Genomic DNA, 24,870 nt, shown 5'->3' on the forward strand with positions numbered 1-24,870 from the left:
CGGGTGCATCTCAGCGATACAGTCAAAAAATATAAAAATATTCTAAAAAAATCTAAAAAAATAGGTTAATGCATAGAAAAATATATGGAGGTGCTATATGTGATAGTAGGTATTTAGTTTATTCATTAACTCCAAAAGTATCAGCCGTCGAATATTCTGTATCCACTATTCCCTGATAGAAACTAGAAACTTAAAACTAGCTTCATAAAACATTCAACAATCAACAACCATAAGCACCACCATACAACATTCAATTCCATGAAGATTAAAGAGTTTAAAGTCAAGCTCAAGAACAGGCAATACAATCATCCTCATTTCTCAAGTCTTTGAGAGTGAGATTCTAAATTTCAATTTTTCAAATGCTAATCAAAGAAGTCATCTTGAGAGTCTTCATGTGCATCATCATCAATATCATCCTCGGCGGCCTCCACATATTCTCCTTCCTCGGTCTCCTTTGAGTCTGCCTCCTCCTCATCGACCTCTGGAGCTATTGTGCGACTAGACCTAGCTCTACTCCTTTGTGCTCTATTGTTAGGCCGCTCTTCTTCATTAGCCCTTGTGGCTAGCTTGACATCAAGTCATGTAAAATCCTCACCCTCAAACACACGCTCTAGTCATGGATCTGTGGTCCACTCACTTGTGCAATCACCATCGACTTCATAGAATTTAATAGGGTTGAGCTGCTTGCGCTTTTGATACCTCTCACTAAGCCGCTCATTATACCGCACATAAACCAAATCATTCAACTTCTTCTGCTCCATCACCAAATCATTCAATTTCTGCTCTTTCTTATTTCTTTTTTTGGTTTAGAGCTGCGGTAGAAAATTGAAATTAAATAAATTAGATTTAAGAAAATTGAAAATTGAAATTGAATCCAAGAAATAAGAATTAAGCAATAAGGACTTTCATGTTCAAATGCATTCCAATTGCGTTCACAACTAGATGAGCTACATGTGACATTCAACACTCGAATAACGAGACATTGTAGATTTGGTGTCTTGCTTCTATATAATGCCCACTATGCAGCTATATAATATTTTGTAATTTAGATTATAGATAAAATTAAGGGTAAACAATGGAACTATATATAAAGTCATAAACAAGAAAGGGTACTTTTGGATTTTACCTGGATCTGTAGTGTCCCTGTTTTGAGTAGCAATCTCTCTCCCAAGGCTAACTTGAACTTAATCAATTCTTTGCTTTGGATCTCATCTTGGGTATCTTTGTCAAGCACCAACCTCTCAAGCACATCTAAGAACCCACCATTTATTACACGACCTGACTCAATGGATGGGTGCTTGTAGTGAAGAGATGGATTTAGAAAGTAACTAGCTAAATGGAGGTGCCTGTGAAGCTGGGTATTCCATCTCCTATCAATAATTTCAAGTATAGCCTTGCATTTATTTTCATCATCCTTTAAAACATTTTTTGTCTCTGCTTTTGCTCTAGTCATCGCCTCATGTTTGTAGCCCATGGCGGGCTTCACATCGCCATCAACCAGTCGAAACACTCACTAAAAGACCAGCCACCTCCAATGCAAGAATTGTTTGACTCTAAAAAGATGTATTCAGAATAATTTGTTCAATTTTTTTCCCATCCCGATGCTATGACCATTTACTTTGATTCGATTGCTCTAAAGCAAACATGGTTCTCAAGGCACTTTTTTGCTTGGCTAGGCTTCAAAGAGTGAGAAATGATGTGGCAAATCTAGTGATACCCGATCTCACTAATTTTTTCTTCTTTGTAAAAGTCCTCATCATGCTTAGGACTATGGTGTGATTGTAAATAAATCCAACAATAAATGTAGCTTTTGAAATTACCCCACTAAATAAAGATGTTGGACTTATTTCCTTAAGCATAAGATTGACACAATGAGTTGCGCAAGGACTCCAAAACATATGCGTTATCTTCAAAGTCAAAAAATGCCCAACTGAAGCATACCACATTTTTCTTTCCAACAAACTCTATAATCTCATCCATCACGCCGCATAAGTAGGCATGTGACTTGTCTAATGCATCAACAGACTTAACAAAAGAGTTCCGTTTGGACAGTTAAGCAAAAAATTAATGCATGCCCTTGACTTCCCATCGGACCAACCATCACACATAATAGTGGCCCCGTACTTCTTCCATCCTTCTCTTCGAGAAATCAAAATTTTGTTAACATTAGATACAACATATTTCAATAAGGGCTCCCTAACCTCATGTAGTGAAAGAGTAATAAGTCCTGGGCCATATTGCCCAATTGCCTGGACCATACATGCAAAACTATTGAGGGTTATATTATTAAAAAGAATGCCGGCCATGTAAAGCCACTTTACAATATACTCACATACCGACTTCCTCTGTTCTTTCTTATATAGATTCTCAATTGTGGTTTGTTTTGTGTTTTTTTCCTCTCCTGAACCACAATTTCGGGGTTAGGGGTGAAAAAAAATGCATTGGTCCCCTAGAGAAAGGTGTTCTTTTGCCAACACTACCACCAATATTTTCAACCCTCTCTCTTGATAGTGGAGTTGGAGTACCTTTTTGCCTCATTGCAACTTTTGATATATCATCATCATCATCAACATTAAATAATTGTATATCATCAAGTAATTCTTTTCTGTTAATTTTTTTCTTCTGTTTTTTTTTTTTCAAGCTATCCATATATTCTCTAATCTCCCTTTTTATGTCTTCGGTAGCTTGTGGCATGCTCTTACATTCCCAAAAATACCAGTTAAGTGCGCCTTTTGCCAAAAAATACCACTTATATAAGTATTTCCGCAAAGCATACAAATTACACAATTTCGATCTTTCGGATTTTTAAGTTTGGCATATTTCCAAGCTGGATTCTAATTACTAGAAGATTGGGAAGAAGACATTGCCCCAAAAAAAAGTATTACTGTAGTAGGAAAAAAAAGTTACCGCTTGAAGTAAGTATCGATTCCTTCTCGGCCTTTAAAACCCTCGATTTGCCGTCACAAATTCGCCTAAACTTCCTCAAATCAACGCCCAAAAGGTACAAATAAAAAACGAAGTATCAACAAATGCACAAATTAAAGACCTTCAATGAAAAACATTTCCCCCCAAATTTTTCTTTTGATCCAATCGATGACAGAAAAGCCACGAATGTGGCTGGAAATTGTTATTTGGGGGGTTTAATACCCCCCAAACCCTTTCCCCCAATTTTCAAAGGTCAAAAAGACTATTTTACCCATACCCGAGGGGTATAGTTCTGAAAAACATTTTCGAAAATTATGCAGCCTGATGCAGTGTATGCGCTATGCGGCTCTGATGCAGAGAGACGCGACGCATATGTGGGCGTATCTATCCAAACTGCATATGCGGTGTTTTTAGATGTGCTTCCCAGCTCATAACGCACGATATGGACGCATATGCGGCTATGTGGCTGCATTTTAAAACACTGATTGTTAGTTGAAAACAATCTTGAAATTCCCTTGTGGAAGTTCGAATGCTGTATATAAGAAGTTTGCTTAGAGCTACGTGGGAATTTGTTTGCTCTGCATACTTCGTTTAAAAACTTTGTCCTTTCAACCATTTGTAGCAGACCTTTAAATTGTAGCTTATAGATGTAACTTAGATGTAACTTTCAACTGTATATTAACGAAAGTCATTTTAACATGTTCCTTGTGGAAATTGTAGGATAATTTGGGATGATATTGTTTGTTCTTCCAATATAATTATTTTATTATTTCTTCATAGATATCGAATTTCTATATAGTGAAATATGTAAGAAGAGGTAATAGGTATTTGATGCCTTTAGTTTTTTAGCACACTCATACTTTTGAGTGAATGCTTGACATGTACATTGAACTTCATATTTCCCTTTTTCATGTCCTTGAAAAAGAATTTCTTCCTTTATCTTGTTTACTTTTCTGGTTATTGAAGCCGAGCTCATGCTTTGCTTATAGATACTCGAGAAAGTACTGAAAATTCATGTCAATATGAAGAAGGAAAATTAGATTGATTTAATTTCACCCAGTGTTCACAAAGGAAAATTAGATAAATTTAACTTCCACCCAGTAGTAATTTATTATAAAAACAAAGAATTTATGTAGTGGTAATAAACTTATCAAGGTCAAAAAGCAAAGAATTTATGTAATGGCAATCAACTTATTATGGTAAAAAACTAATTTAGTTTAGATATTTAATTTTTCAATAAGTTTTAATGAAATTTTATGTTCAAGAAAATTTCCAAGAAAACAAAAAGAGGAGGAGTGGAGACGTGGCATGGCAATATGGCGTAAAAGTGAAAGACAAGGGAAAAGTTAGATGTAATTTTTGTAACAAGGAAATGTGTGGCAATGTTTATCTCCTAAAAGAGCACCTTGCTTGGGTAAAAGGTAATGTCACAAGTTGTAAGATGTGCCATTGGCCGTAAAACAAGAAATGTTAAAATTAATTACGTATGGAAAAGGAAAAAGGTGCAGATACAAAAGGGATGCGGAGGAGGTAGGGAAGGGGTACGAAAGTGCTATAGATGAGGTTGAGGATGAAGAAGCAGAGTTCGAGATGCAAATGGAACGGGTTAGGATTCTAGCCTCTGAGAGCTGAATTATAGGCAAATAGAAATTCAAGAGACGTATGGTAGAAGATATGGCGCATCCACCAGCTGCCAGCCTCAACAAATAGTACCGGGTATGGGAGGATGCGGCCTTCAATGCTTAGGTCCACATCTAGTAGACTGACGCGTAGTTTATCTAGTCTCCCAACCTCTTATAGGCGGCCATCAACTACTCACTGACCTGAACCCATAGATGTGCCACCAATGACCGGCGAACCCTCTCGACTTGACCTTCGCAATCCACAATACCATCAGAAAAAAAACCATGTTGTTTTTGTAACTGAACCTCTAGTGCAGGTGTTGACGTTAGTGGACTCTGATGATAAGCCAGCTATGTGGTTTCTGTTCAACACAATGAGATACGCAAAGGAAGCCATAGTTCAAAATAACATATGGACTGATGAGATATTGGAGATCGTTTATCGTAGGTGGAGAGATCAACTGCATCAGGATATCCATCCAGCAAGTAATTTATGATTCATTGTCGCAATTCATGATTCTATCTCAACTCTCAGTAAATTTACCGTAATTAATAATATAATAAACCATGTGTAGGGTTCTTTCTTAACCTACATAACTTGTACTCAATTGCCGACCTAGATGATGCACATATCATGGACGGGGTGAGAAATTGCATCTATAGGCTTGAGCCTGATCTTGATACTCAGATGGAGTGTATGGCACAGGTAAACTTTGAGCAAAACATGTATGTAATAAAAGTTTTAATTCACAATAACAAATTGCATTTCTATGTTGTAATAATTTCTTGTATACGCATCTTGTTCTTTGTAGCTTATCATGTACATGGGAAAAAACGGGGAAGTTGCATACAACAATGCTAAAAAAGCAGCTGCAAAATTGCACCTAGGTTAGTTATAGGTTATAACTTGTAATAGTTTAGTACAATACTATTGGTGGGTTTCTTAAAGTTAATTATTTTTCTATTGTTAAGTATTCCTATGTTTGTTTATGTCAGCACATTGGTGGACGATACACAAAATCCAAACAAAGCATTTACAAAAGATTGCAGTTAGAATTCTGAGTCAAACCTGTGCTTCCTCGGGATGTAAAAGAAATTGGAGTACATTCCAGTGGATACATGCCCCGAGGCAGAATAGGTTAAAGACTCAGACGCTACACAACCTGGTGTACGTCCACTACAACTTAAAATCGAGAGAGAGGCAAATAAGGAAGACCCCCACAGGCTACACTTCGATCAACCTTGATTAGATCTTCCAGAGGGACCTCGCCCATGAGTGGGTATCATAAAGGACCCCAGTACTAGACTAAGATTTCCTTAACAGGGCAATTGTCGATATGGATAATAATGCTGACGTTGCAGCACCTAATGGAGACACAACATTGAACATGGACACCGACATTAACGAGTATGAAGATGAGGAGACAGATGGGACAATGGAAAATGATTGGCAAGGTCCAGTCGTCCAGGAATGTGAAGGGGCGCAACATGATATGGTGTTCGATGTACAGGAAGATGATCCACTGAGATTGGCTCGGGAGGAAGTCCAGGCATCTAGGCGTAGCTGTTACTTGACAAGGGAGAGACAGAGTCTTAGTTGGCACCGTAACCTAGTTATTCATGATGACAACAATGTCAAAGCTTCTAGGGGCTATAACACAGAACAAGGTGGGGGTAACACAAAATAGGGTGGGGAAGCCCACGAAGGCTGGACCATTCTAGGAGACTTTGGCAAAGAGGGTACCATGGGAAATGTTCCTGATTGGTGAGGAGGCATAGTTGCGACATTACAGACTTCACTAGGCTTTATTCAGATTTTTCGCCCAGTAAACCCTGATAGCTAGACACAACAGCACCTTGACCCCCTCGCCGCTCTCATTACTACTAGCCATTGTTAGTTAGACTTTGTAACTACATCAATTGAATTAATGTCAAATTATAAATTGTCTTGCATATCTCCATAGTATTCATATATTAACTTATATACAAAGTTGCTTCAAATTTTTTTGGGTAAGACAAATGTAGGTAATAAGATAGTATACACTTAATCTAAGTTTTTTTATTTTAAAAAAAAAATCTCTTGGACCGGTTAGTCCAGTTAACCAACTGGTTAGTCTAGTTCCTGTTCTAAACACCCCCGCCCTCATGTCCAGTTAACTGTTTCAGTTTGATTTTGCAAACACATATTCATGTGCTTTGGGATCGAACCATCGAGAATTTGGCCTTTGTCCTCACAAGGACTGAGGATCCTGTAGGGCTCTCTCACGATCTACACACAAGAGTGCATCTTCATCCCGTCCTACCACCATGGGTATATCATTGGACCTCAAGAAGGGCTGGCCCTTAACCGACCTCAACGGGATGATTTTCGGCACAAAAGCCCAATACCCATGGCTAAAGAGTTTTGGCTCTAATTTGGAACCTCCTGGGGCTAGACCGCCAAAACCCTAGTTGAGTCCTTGTGTGCACATAGGTACATAACCTGGTGCTCTGAATATACCACTACTATGATAAGGCTCTTTAAAAGCCTTATCCTGTCCCTCATGGATCTATGCTCAGGTTTTGGCACCAAGCTCTGTTCCCCATTGAAATACCTTTACTCCCAATCAAACTAAGATACACATGTATAAAGAAAGGGCCTTTAAATGGCCATTAATCCCGGCAATTGGAGCACAACTAAAATTTGTTGCTTATCACTAAATGGTTTCCATCAACACCCAGGTCATAAATCATTTGTGACGTTTTCTCAAAGGCACAATCATGGAATCATTTTGATGACATTTAATACATCTCAAATGCCAATATGACTTGCGCAACCTCTAGCAGAGGTGTAAAAAATTGCAGCTACAAGGGTTGCATCATTTCTTTTCCTTGCGTAGCTTTCAAGTTCCTTGGTTGGGCTAGTCAAGTCCTCAAATACTGATGCATGCAAAATGATTGTTCTTAAGGCGTGTTTGTTAAGCCTTGGGCCATATTTCCTTCCTCAATGGAGCCATGTTGATGGTCAGGTCCTCAAATACTCTCTGTTATCAAACAAGTCTTGGTGTTTACTATTTCACATATCATAATTCCTACTATATAGCCTCTTCCCTGAAAGAAGGTTGGAAATCATATCAATTTATCCCAAAGCATTATAATTTGTGTGAAAGAAAAAAGGATCACAGTAGTTGACATGAGTGAATGGGTTTGTTCCAACACAATTATGCTTTCGCTTGTGTATCATTGCAGCTCACACTCACGTGAGTCTTCCAAGAAGTCGAACTCCCAAAACAACTCAAATTGAAAATTTTTCACAACCTTACTGGCCAGTGATAGTAATCGTCATCAAAAGTTTTTGGAAGCTTGACATCTTAATCCTTGTCATCGAGTGTTTCCTTGATACAAAATCACACCAAGTGTAATCTAATAATGGTCACTACCCATACGACGCCAAAAACCAGATTGCATAAGCAACAAAAAACAGATTGCATAAGCACACCAATTGTAATCTAATAATGGTCACTACCCATACGACACCAAAAAACCGATTGCATGCGCAACAAAAAACAGATTGCATAAGCAATTTTTGGTACACATCATATAGAGGGTGATAATAAGGCATACCAAAAACTTTTAGAGATGAAATCCGGGTCTTGGGAGCGCAACCAAAAACTTTCAGGGATGAAATCAGGGTCTTGGGAGCACAACCACATGGTGGGGAGGCCCACTTGGTGTTTGGCGTGGGGCCCACAAGGGCTCCTAGGCGCACACGTCCCTCTCCTTACTCTCTCTTTCTAATTTGTTGACCAACTAAAACTTGTTGGTTATTTTTGGTTGATGTTTGGAAAGGCTAAGAAGGTGTTCTAGAAGTTTTGGAGAGCCTCTTGTTGATTTTGATAAAGTTCGGAAAGATCTTTTGGGTAAGAGTGTTATCTTTTTTTATCAAAAGAGAGTGCATTAAGGAAACTAAGGGAGAAGGGTCTAGATCCTTCTCTTTATCATGATGGCTGATTTAGGGAAAATAGGGCTAAGATGAAAAGCTGGAAATTACACAACACTAGAAGTTCCTCTCTGCTATAAGTAGGGGTCCTTCCCCATGGAAATTACAGAGCACCAGTAGTGCCTCTCTATCTCTCTCTCTCTTTCTATATATATATATATATATATATAATTATCTTTCTTCCACATGCCCGTCTCTACTCTTTCTCATCTTCTCTCTCTAGCCTATTAAGGGGGTGCTTCACCTATAGTAGAGACCCTAGGGTGGCATGCCCCATAGAGCTCTAGGCTCGTTTCTTAGTTTTTACCTGTAGATTAAACCATATTGTGTTTTGGTTTGCATTGGTGGCACATACTTGGTTGTGCTCTTTTTCTACCCCATCTCGCATTTTTGGTTTGCCATAAAGCTTCCCATTTTAAGGAGATTCAGCAGGGATTGTGATTAGTGCCCCATCGATCTGGGTGATCAGCAGCGGGATGTGCTAAAGTCCTTTTGGATGTGATGCGAGGCAATTTGTTCCGGTCAAAGACTTCTCATTGTTCTTTTTTCACTTAACTGTTGTAAATTTCTTATTTTTTATGAATAAAAAGAGTTTATTAAATGGCATCTTTTGAATTGTAAGTAGCACATGTAAGTAGACTCGCTGGTATTGTTGCTGAAAACTTTTAATTACGATATATCATAATCTACATCGCCACCTTTCAGCTGCTGGTAAGGAAAGGGACCTTTATGTGTGCCGCTTCGTTGTTCTTTCAGATTATTGCATTTGATTCTACATAGTAAAATAATTATTTTGGAATATTTCTGAACCTTTTTAACACTGTATTTCTTACAGCAAGTCAACCCTTTGGTTATAGCACTCAAAGCCATGACAGAAGAGTGGTAAGAACTTTATGCTATTAGCACTTCTTATGTTGAGCACCTTATTTCGTAATGTGGCTGCACTAAAATTGCTTTGATGTCATCTTATCAGCGGATTATTGCTCAAGAAGCTCGACAAGAAATTGGAGAGAACACTACTTCACTCGTATCGTAAGGTACAAATTTTTTGTTGTTTGGAGTAAAACACCGCATATTACATCCTTCCTACAATAGTAACTCTGTTTCGAAATTTCGTTTTGTTTTGGTATGTTAATGGTGGGAATAGAGGGTGGGACATTATGTTGAGGCATCTACCTCTCACTGAAGCCCCAACCCATTCCCATCTCTGTTTCGAAATTTCTCCCAATTGTAATTAGAATTTTTTATTATGTGTTCTGGTTTTTGTCTGTAGCATCTGTGTTTTCGCTATGATAATATTAAAATTGTACATATCAAGTCCAATTTTTCATTTTTCCGTTTGTCATGTAGTATGTTATTGCTTTGTAATTCTTCTATAAAACTATCATGATGCATGGCTCCTTCTCATTATGGTTGTACTATCAGGATTTGACTTCTCTAGTTGACAATGAAACTGATCCTGTGGCCCTTTTACCTAAGGTTGTTTCTCTACTTCATCTACAGGTTAGTGAGTTCTCTTTTCATAATTAGTTTAGTGAGATGTTGATTGCTAAACTTATATCTTGGTTACACTAAACTTATTCTCTCTTAGGTACACAATAAAATTATACAAGCTCCCGGAAGGGCCATTTCTGCTGCTATTTTTCGTTTGAAGGTACACAATTGAATCTTTTACAGCATCTCGTATGACTGAGACTATCTCTTATAAAAAAGACTATGGATTCGTCTTTCTTCAACTTGGCTACTGAAAAGATTAGAGGTAGGGCTGAGTCATACTTCTACTTGGCTAATTCACCATAGTCACTACAGAGGAGTGAGCTCTTAATCTTTCTTTTCCCAAGTTCGAAATTAAGGAAACCTTATGTTGTACCATTTAAGATAAGTCTAAAACCTCTTAGTGCTTATTTATATTTATTTTTAAAGATCCGTTATGCTGAGGGAATCTTGTATTTTTATTATCTTATGTCTTTTAGATGTGAGCTTTTATTTTATAGCTCTCCATCCTTGCAGACCTTATTCACTAGGTAAGGCAATTTTCTATTAATATTATATCCGTTTCCATCTTCTTTGCTCTCTATTTTGTCTTTATTCTTACCCCTAGTCCCACGTTCTCTTCCTTCTCTCTCAATTCTTTTATTTGGTCCCTCTCCCCCCATGTATTTCTTCCTCTTTCCCCGTCCATATTTTTCTTGCCCCATCCCGGCCCCGGCCCCTTCCCTCCCCCCCCTCTCTCTCCCCCCACCCCTGCAAGCTTTCCGTTCTCTCTGAGTCTTTTTATTTTCGCCTTATGCAATTCAAATTTGTGTTTTGCTTGAGTATTCTCCCTCATGCATCCAATAAATAGAGTGTACAAATTGCTTTTCATTAACGCATCTTTGATTATTTGGTCAACGTAACTCTATGGAGGCCATACAAATCTCTGCATGAATGAAAGACCAAATTCACCATCAAGAATCGGAGATTATTCAAAATCATCCATTACACATGGTAAGGCATGCAATTCAGATTGTTATGGATTCAGTCACCTATTGTAAATCCCACATGCGAAAACTTGAAGTATAAATGGTTAGATCATCACACAAATAAATGTACAAAATTTTGGGTGCATAATTGGTTTAAACATACCAGTATTCCTTGAACACCCTCAGGACCGGTGGGCTAGGATTTCACGTATTTGATACCATTTCAAATTTAGAAACAGATTCGAGTAAGAAGTATTCCTTGAACAGCCTCAGGACTGGTGGACAAGGATTTCACGGATTTGATACCATTTCAAATTTAGAAACAGATTCGAGTAAAAAGTAGATTGAATTGTTATTAACACTAATAAATACATATATAGGTGCACACAGATAAAGATATGCACAGCTACTGATGGTGAAACAGAAAAATCACCCTGATTGGTATATGCAGAAATGCGTGATGAGAACAAATACATATATAATCAATGAAAAAAAGAAACATACATATAGACAATTACATATCCGAACACAAACAATTTACATAAATTTTGTTACGTTATCAACATTTAAAAATGGATTAAACTGAAGTTAGGAAGTGGTGATCAACACCTAGTGCTAGCTTATTCCGTTAAGACTGTTTGGCTGGATGCACATGTCCCTGCACATTTTTCATGTTTGTGCTACTCTTAAAGGGTTCAGATTTTCTCTAATCCAAGTGGTAAAAGAACATTGCGAGTCCCTAGGTCTTCTTCTTTTGAAATGAACTTGAAGACCTGGAACTGAACATCAGCATATCCTGTTGTAAATCTAGTAATATAATAATTTTATCTCAACTGGCCTTCGTCACAGAACCATGTGAAGAAAATAACATTCGGGGAAAAAAATGTCAAGAAAATAGCTATACCTGTTATCAATGTGAAGGGAATTGCAACTGCACTCTGCATGGTTTATATTCTTTGTCTTTTCATCGACAAGTTAGGAGTCATAAATTGGTGATCATCACATTAATTCCATTTAGCCACTGTAACTTGGTTTGTATATGTCAACCTTCATTCTCAGTCTTTCATTATATATTCTCAATGTGTTTATGTGCATGCCTAAAGCATGTTGTAAGTCATATGTTGGTCTGGTGCCTTTGAGATATCTTTTATGATGTATTACTTCTTTGGACCAGGATAAGCTTGAAGAATCGGCATATAATGTGTTGATGGATTACCATGCTAAGACTGTTTCACACCTTTCCCTACTATCAGCTGCAAATGGCGATGTAAGTAAATTGATACAGTTGTTAAGTAAGAGAATCTATGTAAGATTCTTTGTTGACTTCTGCTCTGTTGTTATGTTTCTCTGTCGCATTGAGTGGTACACAAATTACTGTCATTGTTGGTTTCATCATCTGAGAAGTAAAAAATGCATCTATCACACAGCTTGTGGGAGTTTTCAGATGCTTTTTACGGAGACACCTTTGTCATCACTCTTATATGTTGCTAATTATGCTATAGAATGCATTTTTGGAGATGGCTGCTTGGCTTGTGTGGTTAGTTGTGTATATATTCTACTTTAAGTAATTTTAATGTATACGTTTGTGTTCTTCTTATGTGCATATATGTATTTCTTCATGATTATCTGGACATTTGTATCAGAAAATTTATAACTTGCTTGCAAGCATGGAAACATCATTAGCTAAAATCCAATGAACGCGCCAATAGTTCTAAACTTGCCAGTTGGCACCCGACATATGACTAATGCAAATGTATTGAAATAAACATTCCCTTGCATGACAATTTCATGACTAACTTTGTGGCATCTTTAATTTTCCTTTTCTCTGGTTTATCATCTGGTTCCTATTTCTTTTTCTATTTTGAGGGTTGATCATTAATAAATATTGGAAGAGTAACATCAGGCTATACTCGGTAATTGTAAACCAAGGGGAATTGTACGCATCGGGGAGGAAGAGAGAAAGAGTGTGACAAGCAAAGAGGAGGAGAAAGTGAAACTGTGGAGAAGACCAGAGTGGCCACAGGTCAGAAATGGTAATCGCCATGTGTCCTCTGTTATTAGCAAGCTGAATTCTACTCCTTCCCTTGCTCAAACGTCAGCCATCGCATCTACCTCTCTATAGATTTGTCCAAAAGTGTATCCATAGAGTCGTAAATGTAAATTACTTCTCTAGTGTTATCCATCTGCCTGGGGATCTCACTCTGGATGTCCATCTAATGACATTCAGTAAGTCATCCTCAAGAAGAAGTGCAGAATCTACTCTGTCAACAATGCCAATGCATCAGCCATAGAGACATCATGAGCCAATAGTCACCAAGGACTTCAAAACCTTTTTTTGACACTGTTAATTTCAAGCATGGAAATTATCAAAATTTGTCCCATAGGACTAGCAGTACAAAATTGTGATAAAAAACTGTGTTCCTGTACAAGAATGAAGGCAGAGAATGCAGTTTTATTGTGCAAGGTAGAATCTAGAAACACATAGGAGATGACTAAGGTTAGGGGGGGGTCTACTGTTTGAGAGAAAGGTTAGGTTTGGTCAATCCTGTCTTGGCCAGAGTTTCTGCCAAAGAGTTTGATTCTCTCCAAGTGTGACAGAAGTCACATGTAGAGAGAGGCACAAGAGGAATTTATAGTCGATTCTCCCAGGGGCCAGGATTGAGTGTGGGGATAAGCGATATGTTCAACCATAAAATTCAGATGCAAGTGGTGACTGGAAAACCTTAATCCAGCAAATGGGCCATGGCTTTGGTCATACTTGCATCTAAGACACCAGCAAGGCAAGAGAAAGTCTTGAAGATCACGCCGTTATGGTCTTGAAAGCCCCACTGATCCCAGTGGGCCCTGGGTTTCCTGAGAAGCAGCCATCAAATTTTAGCTTGCATACCCCTTGTGATGGTGGGGCCCAGGATGAGGATGTAGCTACAGGTTGATGTCTGAGGTAGACCAAGTTCCTGGACTGTGAAAGGAAGTCCAAGGAGGGCTGGCCATAAATTTCTTTATGGGACAGAGCCTATGCAGTGCTAACTCTCTGGTGTGGTTGAAAAGGGGGGTGTATTTTGATAATTCCCCTTTCACACATAGGAACTACAATTGCATGTGCATGAAGTTTGCTTCAGAACTATGGTGTCTTGGAATTGGACGAGTCTTGGAACGGTGGAAGCCTAGAAACTAGGGTTTTGATTTCAATGGTTCAAAAGTTGTGATGCATGTATCTTTGTAATTCTATAAATTCTATGAGAAATGAAAATCGATGGAGTTTATTTTGGAGAAGAAATACTTGTCTAAGCTTTTTCCTTGCTTCCTTTTTGGAGTTGAAGGAGACCTTATTGGAGTTGAGTAATATCTCCTAACTGGCTCGAGTTATTCCAGCCCCTCCCTTACTGGTTGAGCGATTCCTGGTGCCCCTTATAGGTCTTGGCTGGCATCAAGTTGGTATCAGAGCGGGAAGAACCTGAAGATTTTGAGTCCTTCTAAAGTCACCCACCCTTCAATGCCCCCACGAAGATAGCCCCATAGATACGATGTCATAGAGGATATTAATGTTTGGGTTGATTTGGAGGACCTTTGTTGTTCAAGAGCTTTGACAAGTGGTAAGCAAACTCATGCAAAGGGTTTCAGCATCAGCAGCCTTTTCCTGGATTACACAGATGTTTATTGGTTCGGATGGAAAACGTGGACAGAGTTTTTCGACTCCAGCCTTTTGAATTACCCCCAAGGAACAGGCCCAGGGATACTCGTTGGAGTATGGAATGTTTGGCTAGGGCTCTTGAAGGAGCAGACAAGACTATCCAAGTAAATTGTTCTAGACCTTGAAGGTAAGCTCATTGTAATAAAGTTGAAGATTCTAGATTCATAATCTCTCAAGCAAGAGAAAAAATATTATTCATGAATATCAACAACACGTTCCCTATGGTGACTGGGTAATTATGTTCAACATGCAGTGCGAGCTGCCAGTGAAATGTTTTGGCAACTCCTCGTTGGGAGATGAATTCATATGATTTTGAATAAGAGCTCTGGATCTTTCTTTCTCCCATGTAGTAACAAAATCTCTGGGTTTGCAGCGATAACTTGGTATATCTCGATGAATATTGTGATTGAATGACATCACAAGAAGCCTTCTTTGAATGGAAGGATCTCTTGGATGAATGGAAGGTTCGATTGGTTTATGCAAACCTCGATGGGCAGAGTCTTATTTGGTAGCAACATTATCAGTGTAGTGGGGTGAGAATAGGTGCTAGTAAGATTAGTAGATGGGCAAAAGGAAACTCAAATTAGATGAAAGTTCCTGCCCTTGACTATCCTTACGCTTGCTGAAAGTTCCATCAATTGCATCAACAAGTTGATCAGTCTGTTGCCGATTGTACGAAACAAATTTACAAGTTGTCGAGTCATATAAATCTGCATGGAAGTGATGATCAGCTAGTAGCCCAGTAGTTGAGTGGACTTGAATTTAATATCTATGGAGAAATTATGATGCACTCTCTTCACACCCTTGTAGAGGCATATCAAATGGAGCTCAAGGCTCAAGGAAAAACTAGATTGAACTCATTTAAACAGATTGGAAAGAAAAGGTTGGGACAAGGGTCTTGCACACCCTTCAATTGTCCAAACCCATATGAAGGGGGTGGAATCAAGGAGTGTGGCAAACCCCACCCTAGGGTCGAACTCAGTCTTCTGTCAGTGGTTGGAAAAAGGCCATAGAGCATATGAGTGTGAAAAGAAGAAGGCTGCAATTCTGATAAATTTGATAGAAAGAGTTAGATGAGAAGAAAAAGTACCCATATTCGATGGATCTGGAAAAGAGGAAGACATTGTGACGCGAATTGTGATGCTAAGAGCCTGGTCACTCGATGTATGTTGTCCATCCAAGAGAATAACAAATGGCTTTGACATAATATTTTCCAGACCTACTGCACATGCTTTGGGAAAAGTGTGTGGCCACGACAGATTTTTGAGCTGTGAAAATCTGGTGCTGAAATCCATTGTCGTCAGCCTGAGCTCAAAAGTGGATGCCACCCTGAACCTTAGAAAGTTTCATAATTTTCGAGTTTTCCATTGAAAATTATGAGGGTGAAATCCGCTTTGACATCTTTCCAATGGATGTTTGCCACCTCTTACTTGGGACGTTCCAGTATGATAGAAATGTTCACCATGACGGGAGAGCGAATCTTTACTCTCTTTTGAAAAGTGGAGTGTACTATATTCTTAGCCCTTTGATAAACATGCCTGCCAATGTGTGCATGGAAATCCAGGTCAGTTTGCTCTCCTATAAGCAGTATTGCAAGCAGTGTGTATGCATTAGTAGTTGTGGATTGGAACCAAAAAACATGGAAGGAAATTCCAGCTAGTGTTTGTAACTTATTGATGAGTTTGAAATTTAGCTACGAAGAAATTGCCTAATGCTTTGCCATCGGTTCAAGATATCCAGCACAAAATTGATCTCATTGCAGGACGGCATTGATCTCATTCTGAGAGCTATCCTTCCCAGTCTACCTCATTATCGAATGAGCCCCATTGAACACGTGGAACTCCTAAGGCACGCCAAAGAGTTGATGAGAAAAGGGCTCATCAGGACAGTCTTAGCCCCTGACCCTTCTTCCACCAAAGAAAGACAATATATGGAGGATGCATGTCAAATTTTGGGTTGTGGCCGTTTAAAGGTTTAGGATGCTGGTTTCCGATCCACATATTTGAGATATCTAATCTCTTTAGAGGTTTACAATCAACTCTCTTAGTGAAGTGCTGGTTTAGGATGTTAATTAAGAGCTGTCATATGGATTTCAAGGCAGTGATTGCCTCATGCTTTACATACACGCTTTATTGGATCATGGTTTTAAGCTTTAAATGCATACTTCTCTCCTTTGGGTCTGCTTCTAAACTCCTCCCTTGTCAACATTTGAGGTGTCTATCTCAATAGTCATCCTCATCTAATGTAACTAGGGTTTATTTATTTATTTATTATTTTTTAGGAGATTGAAATTTAGGTTTGGGTTATTTTTGGGTTTCTAGTTCCCTTTTTTGGTATTTATGTCTTATTTTTAGTTGTAGAGAATTGAGGGGGTAGAAATGGACATTTATTATTTTGTAACGATGAAGCGTTAGGACTTAGTTAGGGTTTCTTAGGGGAATAAGTTATAATTTAGGGTTGTTTTCTTTTACAAATACGTAATCATTGGATCAGTAAAAAAAGAATTAGAAGAGTTTATTTTGGATCTTGTGAAGAGATACTTTTTATGGTGGATTCCTTTGCAAACCTTGAGAGATGGTATATTCTCTCGTCCATTTATTTTTATTTTTATTTTTATTTTTGTAATTTATTTATTTTATTTCCCCTATTCCCTACATTTATTGGTATCAGAGCTTTACAAGATTATCAATCACTATGCTAACCTACTCCTGAGATTGATGATCTATTGTCATAGATTATAGAAGCTGTGAAACAACAATTTAAAGGGCACATCATTGTCAAAGCCTTTTCCCAACTAATTGGGGTGTTGGCTATGTCAGGATTCATGATATGTTTTGGCAGAGTTTTTTGTTGGCTGCCTACCTAACACAACCTAATCCCTTTTTTGGGCATGGGACGGGTTAAGGAAAAGTTCAAAGTCCTCACCCTTCTTAGACCAATTTAAAGAGTGCATAAAAAACATAAATCAATCCATGGAGGGTATTCATGCAGAGATCAATGTAATGAACAAGCGGTTGCAACGATTAGAAAGTATCATATACGGAGAAGAGGGTGCTCTCAACCAAAGATATACAACGCCAAATCTCACCCTAGGGATTAATCATGCTCCACTACCAACTCCAACGGTTGATCTTATATGCAATGAGCAAAATTTGAGGCAAAAACCTTGACTTGAGGAATGACCACATGGCCTTGGTATCAAAAAGAAATCAAGATAAGGATTGACATCTTGGAGTTATCCTATAAGTGGCACATGATGTATTTGATTAATGGGTTCATAAAAAGAAGACACGGTACCTAGATGAATGGTGGGATTTTATCACCAAGTATTGACAAGGATACTTATCTAAAAAACTATTGGAAAGGCTATTACAGGATGTGATGAATTCAACAAGCTCGAGGTCAAGCTTCTCCCAGCCTTGGGAGAATGATATAATTAGGGTTTTTATTTTTTTATTTTGTTATTCTTTTAGGAGATTGGAATTTAGGTTTGGGTTATTTTGGGTTTCTAGTTTTCTTTTAGGGTGTTTGTCTTCTTTTAGTTGTAGAGAATGGAGGGGGTAGAATTGGAAGTTTAATTTTTCTAAAGATGAAGGGTTAGGATTTAATTAGGGTTTCTTAGGAAACAAGTTAGGTTTTTCTTTTATAAATATGAAACTATTAGGCTAGAAAAAAAAGGAGGAGAAGAAGAGTTTTTTTAGTATCATGTAAAGAATTTTTTCAGTATCGGACTCTGAGAGAGGGTATATTCTCTTATCTATTTATTTCTATTTTTAGCATTTTGATTTATTTAGTTTATTTCCCCTCTTCCCTAAATCCATCTTTGCATTGTCTAGTAGAGTCCAGAGTTGAGTTGCTGAGTTTTTTATTGCGGTTGACCACATCAACTTGTATGGCAGTTTTTGATCTTCTAGTTGTAAAGCTCGATTTCGTTGTGGAACAATTTCATTTTATTTTATTTTACAATTTCAAAAAAAAAAAAAAACAATTTCTTTTTATTTTCTGGGGGGGCCATGCCGTACTCCTCGATTGTCTTTTCTGAAGGAGTCAAAGCGTTTGAAGCGTCTTTCACGTTCCTTGTTGTCTTACTATTCATCAGGCTATTAGAGAATAGAGAACAACAAATTGTGATACTTTTTAAATAGGCTATCAACGACTCAAGCAACTGATATACTAGAGATAAATGTTGGTATGGTCCAAGGAATAGCCAGGGTCTTGCATGGTTGGACCTACTTGACCTGGGCATATGCATGACTGGTCGCTCCATAACTGATATCTAGCCAACATTGAAAGGAGGGGCATTATGTCCTTAATTACTTGCCTAGGCTGCAGAAAGGACTGAAAATCCTCATCTTTTTTAACTTGGAAGTGTAATCACCTATAGCCATGACACAACTAGAGAGAGGACTTGGGCAAGCCCTCGATACGCCTTAGTACGTGGAAGTCCATTTAACCATGACTTGAGATCCATAGAACACATGCCCATTGACTCACGCGGTGGACCGTTGAGGGACCAGGAGTCCAGCCCGTGAGCTGTTCGTGCCTATGTGTGCACAACGAGTCCCCCGATCACTTCCACTCTCCCAGAGGCCTCTAAACATTCGAAAAACCTTAGTAAAACACAAATGGGGATGGAAAAACTACTAGAAAATACAATTTTTGTGTTTTCACGCACTAACTACACCAGTTATCAGATCTGAAGGCAGTTCTACCATGACGGCTCTGAAACCAATGTAGGGATTTCAACATGAATCTCGAAAGCAACGGAAACACAAAGACAAACAGATCAGATAGAAATCACATATCTTTTCCCAGATCCAATTCTTCCCGTGTAGTTGATGTGATCCTTCTGTTCTTTTATGTGCGTGTCTCCTTCAGTTCGAGAGTTCGATGCTCCCATCCCTAGGCCAACTACTGATTACTTGGAACTGGAAGTGTGGTATACACAGCCAAATCCAGATCTTTTGATGGAAGGCCCGAGAGCTCTTGAATCAACTATGGGTTTTTTGAGGTAGTATCAAAGGAATCACACAAGGTATGTAAAATAAAAAAATTAAAAACACCTTCCATAATCTTTTGATTTCACCTTGGGAAAACCCCCACTTATTACAAACTTATAAGAACAAAAATTATAATAGTCTTCAACAACAACAATACCCTTACATTTGAGCATAGCTCTTTACAATTCAATTGAAATAAAATACATCAAACAAAGACTAAAGAAGAAATGTGCATGAACTTAATGTATCTGATGGGAAGCCGACTTTCAAAATAAGCACCGTGCGAAAACCACAACAGTTTGATCACAATCCTCACTATCACTCTCCACTGATAGCACAAGAAGGGTGTGGTTTGAATCTAATCTTAGGAAGCAACTCTCTCACCACCACATCACAAGAACCTTGATCTTATAAATAGTTCAAAATACTTATCAAATTGGATATAGGACCATACGAGTCAAAGGTGAAGGAATCAGACCCAAAACGAGCTCGAAATGGAATAGTTTTGGCTCTAGGGTTTGATTCAAATGTCTAAACAACTATGGGGTCAAAAGGGCTAAGCTTGGTGCATGGTGCTAAGTGAGAGCTCACTGTTATGCTTCATATGATTGCATTTCCAGCAACATTGAAGTCACAATAGTTTGCATTAAATGAGTTTAAAACTACCACAACAAAACACACAAGAGCAACGGCTATTTATCTCTAATACTTAAGCACCTGAAGTATAAACTATGAGTGAATATTGCTTACTGTTATCATGAATTCCAGCAGCCATAACTTCATACATGTGATGAGGCGATAAAGATCATACCTTCATCATGGGTGAAAGGCTTGCAATTATGAAGGAGGTAGGTAACTCAATTTATGATCTTTGAGATGGAAGAATGAAGAGAGCTATGAGTGGGGCGTGAGGCTTTTGAGGAGAAGAGATGGTGAGTTTAAAGTGAAAACAACAAACTGTGAATGAAGTGGGAAGATGTTCTATTTATAGAATTCTCATGTGAGGTATAAGCTTTATATTAGATCTCAACCACCCATAGAGTGATCCAAGGGTTGAGAGAGGCTCAAGACGTAACCTATTCAATCACCATTGATGGCTATCACATGGATGGTGATGATTGACTGCACCCTTATCACCATGCCCACATAACACCTTCAAAATTTCAATAATATGTAATTTTCAAAATCAATTCATTTCAACCGTAGATTTCTAAATCTACAAATTATCACCTTTAATTTAATGTCATCTTTATAAAGCCCTAATGATCCCTTATCACCATGCCCACATAACACCTTCAAAATTTCAATAATATCTCAAGTGCCCTTAAACCTTAATTTTCAAAATCAATTCATCTCAACCATAGATTTCTAAATCAAAAAATTGTCACCTTTAATTTAATGTCATCTTTATAAAAACCTAATGAGGGTGGCATGCCACCCTTTGCTAGCATAGGTGTTAAGGCTTGTGTTTTACACAAGCTAATGCAATGTTACTTTCAAAGAGATGTGTCTCCTTTATCCTCTTCACACCAATCTTATTCTTTTATTTCAAATATCTGATAGATGTCAAATCACAAAATTAGGAGGTTAATCAATTTATAAATTTGTTAAATCTCTACACTCCCACATGTGAACATAGGGTTAGGGTTTCCACGTCATGCCCTTTGGGCAATGACGTGGTTGTCCTATGGGATGCACGTGTGGCACACATTGGCTTTTTGTGTGCCACACGCCACATGCGTGGACATCCTTAATTGGAATTAGCACACAACAATTTTGACAAAAGCATTTTTTCTTGGAAATAAAATTTTCAAAAATTATCTAAAATCATGATAAATCATTTTGGATCATTTCTTATAAACAAATCACAGTCTGGCATTTATCATAAATCCGGTGAGGAAAACACGGGTTCCACTGGAGGTCGGGCTATATGGTACTCCACTGAGCTAAACCCAATCTAATTTCTCAGACCAACCGAATAGCCCCGTATGAGTCACAGACTACAATCTGGACATGAGTGGACCTATCAAAGTTAACCGATTAGTTGGATGGACTCCAGGGTGTTCAGTGGATTACAGGTGCCCCCCAAGGACTTGCATTCTTGTGGATGCGAGGTCCTCTCTCATCATGCGTGCACAGTTCTGATAGCTAAATCTTACCTCTTCAGAACGGCTTCCCAAAATGCAACTGTCTGCTCACACACTGTGAGCAAGCTACATATGTCAAGGATTTGGGTTTATGTCCTCTTACAGCCAGTTATGCTCACACAAGGCTTATACACAATATATCTCAAACAAGCTGGGATCCATTGATCCCTAAGCCCTAGCTCACACGACATGAGACAAACCCAAACTACCGACCTTGACTAGAGGAAAAACCCTAAAACCTCTTGGTTCACAAAATTGTCTGAGAACCTTGCCTCAGTCAAATAAGGTTATTTTGGCCAATCCAGATCCCAATACACAAAGACTTCGGTAGCTACAATGTTCCTGGTCACTCCTACTGTGACTCTAAACAATGTTGGCATTGCACACAAGGCCTTAAAAGGCCATATATCCAACATTTTTATTGTTGTTGTGTTTCTAGAGCGAGAAAACTGGGAGAGGAGGGGGAGGCTTTCAGGTGTAGAGAGAAACTATTTGGAGAGGTACGACCGTCCCCAAGTGAAATCTCTATTTTTCTCTTTCTTTAATAGTTTTATGTACAAAATATACCCTGAAAGAATCGTTAAGATGCTGACAACTGTAACAGATCGTCCCAAGTTCAGATCCTACCACTCTAATACCCAAAAAAAGAGAGGCCTTCATTTCTTGTGGTTAGGAGATTTCCATGTCTCTACAAATGGGCATCACAAATGAGCATCTCTGCCATTCTTGTCTGTTAGTCTAGTAGCTCTGACAAATTCTATCCCACCTTATCTTTCACATTAACTCCACCAACTCGTGCTTAAGATGTATCTGTTACTTTGGTTCTTTTCGTTGAATACCTGGTTGTTTGTGCATTCATTTTCTAAGGATGTAAAATGTTATATATTGCCAGAAGACTGATGTTGTGTCGCTTGGTTTCTGCTTGTTTGATAGTTAGACATCCTTTGTATTATTGTTCCTTATAGAAAGCTCAAATTCAGTTTATGAGTGTCTTTCTCACTGATTGATAACATTTCCATGGTTGATTGTGCATTGGCTGATGCCATTTTGGACATTGCAAGCTATTGACTTGTGTTAACGACTGGTCCTGGCCTTGAGAGTGGATCCAAATTGACATATGCTTCTTGCAAGTAGGTGATTGAAGTTAATAAATTCCCGGTTGCTGGATAGAATTTAAAATCATTTCGCATGCTGTGCTATAAATGCTTATTTATTCTTCGAAATGTTAGAATTGAAGAAAACTGACAGGTACTATTATTGGGTATATGCTTCACCTCATTAACCTCATGGATTCCTTGTTATGCATTGCTTTCTTAATCTTGTGCTTTAAGCAAAAGCATGCAATCTCATGCGAGAGAAATGCAAATTTAAGCCTGAAGTAGAAAACACAAAGGCACCTCTCAAAAAAAAAAAAAAAAAGTAGAAAGCACAGGCAATGTCTGATAAATTATCACTATTTGAGATTGTTTTTTCAATGCATGCTGTTTTAAACATCACACATACTCCAGACAGTTAAAATCTATTTAAATATAAGTAGGGACACGTTGGCCATTTCTGAAGTTGTTAAAAGCACTAGCAGTATCGACCTATTAACCTAGAAAAGGGAGTTGGGGAACAATATGTTCCCATTTCGAGTTACTCATTTACACAAGGGGTACAAAAATTTCTTCACAAGAAAAATGCTTTTTTATTAGTACATTGAAAGATGATAGTTGCCACGCTTAATGAAAGCTGACTGACATTTCCCTAGCATTTGGAAACATGTGGAAAGTTCGAATCTTGTGGCATCCTTAGATTTTCTAAAGCAGTAACAGAAGTCACATCCAAAATGTGGTAAACCTGTACATGACACATCCTAGAGAAGGCTTGTTATGAGTTTTCTTATGGGTGTTCACAGATTTAGTTCGTGAGTCTCGTTCTAAACAAGTAAATGGAATTTCTTACCACATTGTTGTATGGGTATCTTGATTCATTTTCTCATAAAGAGTTTTTGTTGGTATTTTTTAACCCCAGATTCTTTCACTCTGAATAAAATGATTCATTTTGCAGGAGGAAGACTCTACGTACGACAGCAATTTGAGCAAAAGAAAATTAGAGACCTTGATGCCCAACTTGAAAGCACTTGTATCCCAAGCCCACTCGTGAAATTTTGGTGTAAAGTTTTATTCCTACAAAGTGAGATTTCATGTTCTTCCATCATAACAGTTTACGTTCAGGCAGATGCAAACTGCAAATCTCAAGTATTCTATACAGCCAGTTTTCCATGAATGAACCCATCATCCCAAGCGGCATTTTTGTTAGGATAGTAGACTGTCTATTGATTCATCAGAGATTTAGGACTAACCATCATCCATTTTGGGATTTTGGGGCCATGAAGACATTGCTTGCTTCAAATTAGGGCATTACATAATAGTTGCGAGATTGCCAGCATGGTATTAAATATAAAACTTTGGAAAATTGTCTACTTTTATTTTTATTTATTTCATTTTTTAATGTTAACTTGGAACTTGGTAGGAATGAAACTTTAGATATCATGTTGTGGCGCTAGCCACGCCAACCAAAAGCTCATTCTCTGCACTTGTCATCTAATGGATAACGCATCTAAATATGGGTGACAGCCTTAATAAAACATTGAATACAAATGCTTTTCAGTTCTAATTATTCTGTTTACCATATTGCGGATTGATTTGTGGCCATCACTCGCAGAAATGTCCAAAGGACTCCATTTTGTGCATTTGTTAATATGAGAATTCGATTGGCAAATGACTTTTTTTGTGGGTAGTTGAGTGGCAAAGAACTCAAAATCTTAAGTTTTCGTACCTTGCTACCCTGACTACTTAGTAGTGTGCCCATACTTTGCAAATAACTTTGCTATTAGTCCCAAAGCCACAAGGGAAAAGTCGAAACAAAAACCAAGAACATGAGCGGGTTTTTAAGCAGTTCCAAGTTGAGAAACTTTGATAATATGCCAAGCAGAAGATATGAACAAGTTGTGAAAAACGTGACTTGACTGTGGGAAGAAAGGAGATAGCCATCGATATCAA

At 38.2% G+C, this 24,870-nt stretch overlaps 1 protein-coding gene across 4 annotated transcripts in view; it reads left to right on the top strand.

The window, feature by feature from the left end:
* LOC18440440 (E3 UFM1-protein ligase-like protein) overlaps window positions 1–24,283 on the top strand; it is an 82,488-nt gene extending 58,205 nt beyond the window's left edge. For 2 of the 4 annotated variants that reach the window (XM_088874149.1, XM_020671022.2), the window contains 7 exons: window positions 9,362–9,408; window positions 9,500–9,563; window positions 9,952–10,029; window positions 10,118–10,180; window positions 12,163–12,255; window positions 22,888–22,956; window positions 23,876–24,283. In XM_088874149.1, coding sequence (XP_088730275.1) covers window positions 9,362–9,408; window positions 9,500–9,563; window positions 9,952–10,029; window positions 10,118–10,180; window positions 12,163–12,255; window positions 22,888–22,923 — 381 coding nt within the window. In that variant the 3' untranslated portion in view covers window positions 22,924–22,956; window positions 23,876–24,283. The remainder of the gene's footprint in view (window positions 1–9,361; window positions 9,409–9,499; window positions 9,564–9,951; window positions 10,030–10,117; window positions 10,181–12,162; window positions 12,256–22,887; window positions 22,957–23,875) is intronic. The other 2 variants (XM_088874148.1, XM_011627344.3) reach the window with 1 other exon arrangement.
* Window positions 24,284–24,870: the final 587 nt, after the last annotated feature.

Source organism: Amborella trichopoda, chromosome 8, assembly GCF_054954075.1.
Source record: "Amborella trichopoda isolate Santa Cruz 75 chromosome 8, AtrichopodaSantaCruz75HAP2 v2.0, whole genome shotgun sequence".
Classification (NCBI taxonomy): Eukaryota; Viridiplantae; Streptophyta; class Magnoliopsida; order Amborellales; family Amborellaceae; genus Amborella; species Amborella trichopoda.